This window comes from Antennarius striatus, chromosome 3 (assembly GCF_040054535.1).
Source record: "Antennarius striatus isolate MH-2024 chromosome 3, ASM4005453v1, whole genome shotgun sequence".
Classification (NCBI taxonomy): domain Eukaryota; kingdom Metazoa; phylum Chordata; class Actinopteri; order Lophiiformes; family Antennariidae; genus Antennarius; species Antennarius striatus.
In genome coordinates, this window is record NC_090778.1 from 2378296 (window position 1) to 2388627 (window position 10332).

General features: G+C 41.9%; 1 protein-coding gene across 1 annotated transcript; it reads left to right on the top strand.

Moving 5' to 3' along the window:
• The first annotated feature begins 5387 nt into the window (after positions 1–5387).
• zgc:113436 (uncharacterized protein LOC503528 homolog) lies at positions 5388–9990 on the top strand. The gene is made up of 8 exons (XM_068311002.1): positions 5388–5744; positions 6605–6798; positions 6885–6996; positions 7091–7229; positions 7893–7947; positions 8034–8291; positions 8366–8482; positions 9034–9990. The coding sequence occupies exons 1-8, from the start codon at positions 5576–5578 to the stop codon at positions 9292–9294; spliced, it is 1305 nt and encodes a 434-aa protein (XP_068167103.1). The 5' UTR covers positions 5388–5575; the 3' UTR covers positions 9295–9990.
• Positions 9991–10332: the final 342 nt, after the last annotated feature.

Below are 10332 nucleotides of genomic sequence, written 5' to 3' on the forward strand. Positions count from 1 at the left end.
TTTTCACCAGTGGCTCATCCTGCCTCACGCCCTGGGATATGCTCCAGCAACCCGTGACACACAACGGCAGATGAAGCAGGTTATGGAGGATGAATGAATAATCATGTGATAGAGCACCAACACACACACACACACACACACACACACACACACACACCCCCACACACACACACACACACACACACACACACACACACACACACACACACCAATAATTGTTTTATTGATAACTATTTTACTTAAGTGGTCTTGAGGAGAAACATTAATTGTTGTAGGCAATGGAAGACGGTGGTCTGGACTCTGAGCCTCAGGAGAACATTTACATCACCCTAAAGGAGAAGGGAAAGGAGAACAACTTCGAATATATTGGTGGAGGTAGACGTGGAGGTACATATAGATGTAGAGGTGGAGGTAAGTCTTCCCTTTCTGTGATCATTTATCAAAAGTGTTTTTATGAAGAATTATGGAGAACATTTTCATCCCCCCCCCCAATGGACACAAACCAAGAGACCTCTTTCACTGCATCTAGAGTGAGTCCCTCTTGTAAGTTAAACAACACAAAGTCAGGAGCATCACAAGTGTCATCAAGAAGAGTGTTTTTAGCAAGTGTCCAAACAGGAACTTGCTCTGTTCAGACTGGGCCACATTATTGGCCGATTGGACAAGTTGCCATAACAGCGACGTCGGACCGCAGGCGGTAACAACTGTCCAGGCGTTTTTTTTAAAATATATTGTTGTTTCAAGCCCAAGTGCTGCTGCTTCACATTGAGCAGAGATGAAGGTTGGCTACTGCCTGACAGATGAGGATTCCAAGTTGAAGACATCTTCATCACCAAAGAAGCCAACGAATGTTTTGGGTCAGACCAGGATGGACTGCCACCTGGTGGAAACTTCTTGACATGGTATTCATCCTCCAGGAAGAATGGCCTGAGAACTTCTGCATGTCCCGGTCCTCCCTCCCGTCATTGTTGAAGTTGTTAGGGAGTTGTTGTGCTTAAAAATTCAATGCACTGGTGAAGTTACGTGTGGATGGAGTTTTTAAAGAAAACATGTCCTGTGGACGCAAATTTTTTACTCAGCGGAGAGAAAAAATATTTGTTTTTAAAAATACCTGGCTATGTGTGGACATGGCCTACGTTTCATTCTCCAGAGGATTCACACTTTGTTCTTTCACACATTAAATTTCATTATCTTCTGGAGTGTCTGACATTTTATTGATTTCTATTTACAGGATTTGCAGGACGTGGAGGACTTAGTGGAGGAAGACGTGGCTGACCTCAAGATCTTCCAGCTATGGATGCTGCCGTTTAAAATCTGCAGTCCATCAAAGATTTAATGTTGTTTTTACCTAAACTACATCTTTAAGGATGGAATTAAAAGTTATTCAGCAACAAATAATTTCAAACATGTTCTGTAAACTGGGGATTTTTCCCTGCCGCTGTCACTTATGCTTGCTCTGGATGGTTCTGTTGGGTTTTTATGTCTGTTAAAGAGCTTTGAAATATCTGCTGATGTGATTAAGCACTATGCAATCAAAGGTTGATTAATTGATTGATTGATTGATTGATTGATTGATTGATCGATCGATCGATCGATCGATTGATTGATTGATTGATTGATTGATTGATTGATTGATTGATTGATTGATTGATTGATTGATTGATTGATTGATTGACCGACCTTTCAGGTCAAAGCTAGTGCATAGGTTCATCAGTTGCTGGAGCCTATCCCAGCGTATTTACCGGGTGACATGCGGGGAACACACCAGGCGCGACACCAGTTCATAGCAGTCAGTAAACATCTTTCGAGATAAATTTAACTCACAGTTCATCAACTGTCAATTTTTTATTCATTATTTTTCATCTGGATTATAAAATTAAGCACGTTTTAACGAGTTATCAAGTGAAGAGCAGGTGAGCGAAGTCCTGCTCACACGACCTGCAAATGTGACAAAGGGAGATGGGATGAAGAGTAAAAAAGGAAACCGGAAAGGAGCACACGGACAACTGGATTCATGGTCAACCTGTTACATAAAACAGTCTTCATCGATAGTGTGTCTCTGCGTTTGAAGCATTTCTTCTCTTTTATTGCCTCTTCTTCATCAGATTCTCTTGAGCTTTCCCAGGAGGATCCTCTGTGGTTCTCTGCTCGCTGTCCTTTGTTGGATGGGCTAGGCAGAGGATCTTCCTCAGCTACTTCAGTCTTTCTCCCATAAACTCTTCCTCTATATTCCAGGTAAGGGATTGTCTGCTTCATGAGCCCTGCTGGACTCAGGCCCAGCACAAGCAACTTCACCTGCATTAACGTCTGAGTTTTGGTCGGTGTTGTCGATGATGTCAACACTATCAGTGTTGTCAGCATCATGACTATCAAGACTCTGATCGTCACCAAGGACAACGTTGAACTCGTTTAGGTGGACGTGGGGCTCCATTAAAACCTGCATGCGTCCTGCATTTTCAGGATTCTGTCGACGTTGTTCACTCGTGTTCAATATCCAATCAAACTCACCATTAACGTCCCAGAATAACAAATTGTTCACAATGTCGATGTCGGCCATAGCTGTGGGAGAAGTTTGTTACCATTAGAATATTTAAAGACGCAATGTAAATCATTCATTCATTCATTCATTCATTCATTCATTCATTTATTCATTCATTCATTCATTCATTCATTCATTCATTCATTCATTCATTCACTCATTCATTCATTCATTCATTCATTCGTTTTGAACTGCTTGTTCCACTGATTTCGGAGTGACACTCCGAGCACAATGGAGTGATTGTCTTCCATGGGATTCGGCAGTTCACTGGCCTCAATGTAAATCACTTAACATGAAATAGTCATTGGATAAATTGTAAACAAAGAAGCCTGTGTAAAATGATGAAATCGCTCCTTACCATGTATACCTTGTATACTCGAAAGTAGTTGATCTTCTCCTCCTTCCATTTCTATTGTTTATTGCAACTTACAACCAGCAAATAACTACAGTTCAAGAGTTTATACAGATTTTCATTGATCAAAGCAGGGTTCTGTGTTTTGATCTGAAAGACATCCAAAGTCTCTTTGAAGTCAATGATATCAATTCATTATGACATCGAGGTCAGGATAGATGGAAAATGGATGTTATTAAGTAAATATTCATCCATCCATCGTCAACAGCTTATCCGGGGCCGGGTTGCGGGGGCAACAGTCTCAGCAGGGATGCCCATACTAACCTCTCCCCAGACACCTCATCCAGCTCCTCCGGGGGGAGACCAAGGCGTTCCCAGGCCAGCCGAGAGACATTGTCCCTCCAGCGTGCCCTGGGTCTTCCCCGAGGTCTCCTCCCGTTAGGACACCTCCCCAGGGAGGCGTCCAGGAGGGAACTGGAACAGATGCCCGAGCCTCAGCTGGCTCCGCTCGAGGCGGAGGAGCAGCGGCTCTACTCCGAGCTCCTCCCTGGTGACTGAGCTCCTCAAGGTGCGCCCAGACACTCTATGGAGGAAGCTCATTTCAGCCGCTTGTATCCGGGATCTTGTCATTTGGGTCATGACCCAAAGCTCATGACCATAGGTGAGAGTAGGAACGTAGATTGACCGGTAAATCCAGAGCTTCGTCTTGCGACTCAGCTCCTTCTTCACCACCACAGACCTATACAGCAACTACATCACTGCAGAAGCTGCACCGATCCGTCTGTCGATCTCACGTTCCATCCTTCCCTCACTCGTGAACAAGACCCCAAGATACTTAAACTCCTCCACTTGGGGCAAAGACTCTCCACCGACCTGAAGAGGGCACACCACCCTTTTCCATGGCCTCAGATTTAGAGGAGCTGATCCTCATCCCACTCGAGTCACACTCAGCTGCAAACCGTCCCAGTGCACGCCGAAGGTCCAGGTTTGATGAGGCCAACAGGACGACATTGTCTGTAAAAAAACAGAGATGAAATCCTTTGGTCCCCAAACTGGACTCCATCCGGATCCTGGCTGCGCCTAGAAATCAAAGTCAGCTTTATTGTCAAATGTACCATATATGCACGACATACAGCACAGATGAAATTGCAGTCCTCTCTGACCCACAGAAGACAGCACAACAGGCAGTACAACACACACAGTACAACAAGCAGTACAACATAGGTAGTACAACACAGACAGGACAACACAGGCAGGACAACAAGCAGTATAACACAGACAGTAGAAATTCTGTCCATAAAGATTATGAACTAGAAGAATTAAGATTTAATTTTTTATCCATTTATTTTCTAACAATGGGTAAAAAATGTTGAATTATTAGGATTGAAAATATGGACTGATTAAATGTACTACTTAAAAGACAGTGAAGGTTGCTCACTTTTTTTTTTACCATAACATAGTGCACATAAAATCAAATACAAAGGCTACAACTTTAATATATAACGACACAAGGAAGTCAGCGACTGAAACATCCTGCGACTTACCCTGACCTACATTCAGGGTAGGTCAGGGTACCCTGAAGGTAGTACCTGACTAGTGCATAGCTTTGACCTTTCACGGTAGGTCAAATAAATGCACTAGCTTTGACCATAGATCAAAGCTCATGCATTGGTAGATCAAACACTAGCCTTTATCTATGGTCTTATACTGGCCTCCCTCGTCTTTCTATCTTATCCTGCTCCTGAGTATACAAAAGTTGAAATTTGACCTTGGCCTAGTTTTCTCAATGTCAAGGTCATCATCTCATTGTCATCCCCTTTGCCCCCCGAGTAATGTGCTTTTTGTTTCATCCTTTTGTCTGCAACGGTTTCAAGGTTATTTGCTGGACTAACAAACAGATGAACAGACGGACGGACAAATACACAAACACTGACAATTACAATGCATCACCACTTTGAAGCGTGATGTAAATAATGAACTGAGCAACGAGCAGTATGTTAACATGCTTTCACTTATAATACTGGTTATCATTTAAATGACCGATAGATGACTTGTTCATATCACAAAACTATCAATATGTCACAATTTTCCACTCAAGCATTTTAATGATAATGGTCCTTCAAGCGTGAATTACTGACTTTCAATAAAACAACAGAATGCCAAGAATTCCATTTTAAGTTTTTTATCGTCAGCCTGACACCCACCTGACACACACCTGACACACACCTGACACACACCTGACACCCACCTGACACACACCTGACACACACCTGACACACACCTGACACACACCTGACACCCACCTGACACCCACCTGACACACACCTGACACACACCTGACACACACCTGACACACACCTGACACACACATCAAACCATCCCGCTGCTGGCAGCTGAGGTGTAATACCGTCATCTTCCTGGTGGGGGCGCCAGCCGCACCAATTCGGCAGAAACGCGTGAATACAAGAAGAGAAGAAGAGCGAGAGGAAGCGCGCAGGCAGGGAATCAACATCCGGTTGTGTGTTTATTTTAGCGTCAATGCTATTTCTGTTCGTTAGCAGCAGGTAGCATAGCTGCTAATCGTGACGTCCGACAGATAGCATGACATTTAGCATGACAGTTAGCACGTCCGCGCGCTCTGGTGGCTGAAACTCTACGTTAGATCCACTAAAGCATCGGCGGAAATGTTGAGCGTGGAGTCTTTACAGGTGGCGGAGGAGGAGGTGGTTGAATCCAGCAGCAACAAACTCTGTGATATTTACACCTTCGTGGCTAAAGGATGTTTTCCTCAGACCATCAATCCTTTAAGAAAGAAGAACCTGAAACGATACGCCCAGAAATTCATCATTGAAGGTAAGGCTTGTCTTGATAGCAACCTCCTGTAACCAGCTGGAGATGTGTGACTAACAAACGAGGCAGTCAGAGATTGTAACATCCCGCGACACCCCTGAATTCAAAATGTTACCCTGATCGACACATTTTTGTGCCTCCGGCTTCCTGAAAATGTTACTTTTTGTTTTGTGATTATATCTCATCAGGTTTCAGAGATGTGTACCTAAAAAGGTATAAAAATGAAAATTTGACCTTGACCTACTTTTTCAAGGTCAAGGTTGTGATCTAATTTCCATCCCCTTGCCTCCCTGAATATAACGCCTTTTGTTTTGTCAGTCTATCTTATGTGGTTCCTGAGCTATGTGCAAAAAAATGTACAAAAGTTGATATTTGACCTTGACCTAGTTTTCTCAAGGTCAAGTTCATAGTTTCATTTTCATCCCCTTTGCTGCCCAAGTAAAGTGCTTTTTGTTTCATCTTTCTATCTGCAACGGTTGTGAAGATATTTGGTGGACTGACAATTACAATATATCATCAACACATGCAGTTTATTTGAATTAATATAATTAATTTAATTTAAATTTCATTTAATTAGCCCATTCCATGAGGAATTTAATTTAATAAAATAAGTTAAATTAAGTTAAATTAAATATTAGCCCATTCCTCATAGATGAAGGCCTCCAGGTTTGGGAATCTGATGGACACTCTAATGCTAAAGAGACGCTAATGCTAAAGCAACCCCATGAATGTAGGAGGTGTTTTTAGTTGTATGCAAACAGCTGATGAACTGTATACTTTAACAATATTCTCATATATAATCGGGTCACATGACTTTTGTGCAACCGTTATCTAAAGCGTCTTTCTCTCTTCCTCCCTATTAGATGATAAGTTATACTATGTGGGACCCAAGAAAGAGGAGAAGAGGGAGGTGGTCATCGAGGCAGAGAGGAAGAGGCAGATTTTTCTTGATTGCCACTTTAATGACATCGGCCATCACCTCGGCCAAAAGAAGACGGTCCACAGGATTCAGAGCAAATACTACTGGCTGGGTATCGTCAAGGACGTGGTGGATTGGGTACACACATTATTTATGTCTTAGAACCCTGGAAACACGATGATGATGATAATGATGATCTAACCTAAATAATGTATATGTTTCAGATAAAAGTCTGTGAGACCTGTCAGCACACAGAGAGGAGTAAAAACATGGCGAGGACTGTCCGGCCTATTAAAGTGGATGCTGCTTGGGATATTGTTGGGATTGATTTTATAGGTTTTTGCCTCGACTCATTTGATCGGATATTTTTCTGTGGTTTAATTCCTTCTTGCTGTGTCAGACCTGCTGCTCTGTCCCCTCTGTTGGTCAGGCCCGTTCCCAGAAACCCAGCAGGGCTGCACCAACGTTACCGTCCTCATCGATTACTTCAGTAAATGGCCGGAAGCTTTCCCAGTGCAGAACACAGACGCTCTCTCTGTGGCAAGATGTATATCCAAATGCATTTACAGGTAAAGCATTTTAGAATATCAAACATATCAAGTTTTAATAGGCAATTTTCATTTTATGTGTTGTTTTATACTCAAATTTTTTTTTGTTTTATACTACAAGCCAAAACATAACTAAAAAATCAAAATCAATGTATTATTAATCAAAACCCAATTATATTGGCTTCCAGTAAATAAAATATGAGGTCTGTGATGATCTGTAGTCCTCAAGATGAAGGTAGAACTCTGTGTTGAATAAAATTGACTTGGACTTGAAGGAAAAGCTTCAGGATGAGCTTCCAGCTGGTCAGGAGTTCTCCTGCGATCCTTCAAAGTTGTGAAGTCATAATGAGATTCTGTAGGAAACCCAGTCAGAGAGGTTTCTGCTGGAGGCCGCGGCGTGTAGTTTGGATGTGGACCAGCAGCCCTCAGTTGGGTTTTTGATTTTTACAAATATATTTCCTCATTAAGGAAAAACTGGATCATATTTTACTTTGAAAACTATTCCTGTCCATGTAATTATTAAATTAAAAACCATATAATAGATTAAATGGTTTTTGGAAGAAATCAAATATGTGGAAACAAATAGCTCTCTTCCATTTCAAGTGCTATTTAATGAAACGATGCTGTCCAAATCCAAACATTTTAATGCTGAAATTGAACTCATTCCATTCTCTGTTCCATCAGGTTTGGTGCCCCTAAAGCAGTGGTGTGTGCACAGAATGCTAACTTCTGTGGAGAGGTGAGTCCCAGAGTTAATGAAGCAGAGCAAAGACTTGGTAGTGACTCATTTTGATTTCTTTTTTGGTTGTTTTTTGCCCTTGTTAGGTAACAAAGCTTCTGTGTGAGAAGTGGAGCATTACGCAGAAGGTTTCTCCTCTGGATCACCTCCAGCTGAACCCGCTCCACGACTGCACCGTCTCTCTGCTGAAGGAAGCCGTGGTGCAGATGGTCACGGAGAAGCAGGCCGACTGGGAGGACTTCCTGGACCCGGTCCTCTTCCTGTTCAGGACGTCCACCAACCCCACAACCAAGTTCACACCTTATTCCCTCATGTTCAGCAGGAAAGCTAACTTGCCAAATGAGGTGTGTGTTACCCCAAAAGGAACAGATTCTAACAGGTGGGTTTTCACTCATTTGATTTCCTTCTTTCCTTCCAGACTTCCTTGAGCGTGTTCAATTATGACGACCAAGAGCATGACATTTATTCCACAAAGGAGAAAGTCTCAGCGTGTATGTCCATAATGCAGGAGCAGCAAAACTCCATGAAGCAGCTGGTAAATCGTGATTTTTATTTTACTACCACAACCGTACAAAAACACACAATAATGCATGTGAAAAGAAGAATTGATACTGAATTAAATTAAATTAAATTTTCAGTCATTCATGGCAGCAAAGCAAGTTAAAAACACTAATTCCTTATCTTAGGAAGATGCTTTGGTGAAATGTTTGCAACTATTTACATCCAACTTCAAAGGGGTGATGTAATTGTTTTTTGTGTGTTCGTCCGTCTATCAAATATCTTCAAAACCCTTGCAGATAGAAAGATAAAACAAAAAGCACATTACTCAGGCAGCAAAGGGGATGAAAATGAGATGATGACCTTGACCTTGAGAAAACTACGTCAAGGTCAAATTTCAACTATTGTACATTTTTTGTACATATCTCAGGAACAGGATAAGAAAGAAAGACGGAACAAAAGGCGTTATATTCAGGGAGGCAAGGGGATAAAATGTGATGATGACCTTTGTGTGTGTGTGTGTGTGTGTGTGTGTGTGTGTGTGTGTGTGTGTGTGTGTGTGTGTGTGCGTGTGTGCTCTGCCTCCAGGTGATAGCCAATATGAACGCAGCCTATAAACAACAGAAGAAGGAGAACGCCAAACGGAAGACGCATCACACGCCGTTGGTGACGTTTAAAGTCTCCGATCCTGCGTTCGGTGCAGGAGACCCCCCCTCCCCAAAGAAACTGAAAGAGAGTTTATATCTGTCCTTCCCCGTAGAGACGGTTCTGACCGCGGAGCAGAGCGGGTCTGAGGACGTGAAGACTGAGTTAGCGTATCACTTAGAGGAGTCCAACGGGACGCTGTGACACGACTGCGTGTGGTCGTGGGTGTTCAAGACGAACATCCAGGAGTCACGGTGGGACGACGGACCCCCCCCCCCCCCCCGTTGGCTGGACACACAGCTTCTGTTGGTAGATCTCACAGAATCACTGCAAACAGCGACCGAAATGAGTTACCGACATTTTTCTTTGTTCCTTAAACAAAGATTGTTTCCCCTGAAAATGTGAGTCGTTTTCATTGGTCAGTGTAGATTTTTAAGTTATTGTGAAGAAAGGTTTTGTTTTGTTTGTTAATCCTTGAGGTCTTGTCCTTTATTATAATTTTGAAAAGTAGGTGTGTATATATATATATATATATATATTAAGAAGTACTTTTGTATTAACTATAAATTCTGTTGATTTGAACAGAATTTATAGTTATGTGAACTTATGGCTCTGCTGTCATCACTGAAGGGAAAATGAAAGACATTGAAAGTGTGAAGGAGCTAATAAAATGAGAAATAAAAGTTTAAATAAACATGTAAACTGTTTGCAGTAGGGGTGAACTAGTATTCTAATCAGTAACGTGAGTTCAGGTAGCGTCACCACCGTCAGCGCTGGATTTCCCTTCAACACGATGGAGGCCAACGTCTTGTTTAAAGGTTAAACGTCTTATTTCAGAAACATCCATTTACACAACACTGTACAATTGATACTTTAACCTTGTGGGTGAAACAACAACAACATGTTTGCAGGTAAATCACGTCGTGCTCGATTACACATGGGCATTCAAAAAAACAAACAGTTTACATCATTTTACTCCACTTTTTATTTTTCCTACAAATAATGGAATCCTAAAATCACTATTAAACTGTTACATAAATGGAGTAATGTTACTGTAAAATTAATCAGACTAAAAACACAATGTCATTAGGCCATAGCAACCCCCGTGACCCACAATGAGAAAGAAGCAACTGAAAACGAGACCTTGGTGTTTTTTCTGTATTATTAAAAAATAACATTTAATTGTTTGAGGGCTTAACATTCATTCATCTTATGAGTTTCATAGAGTTTTTTGTCTCCTGG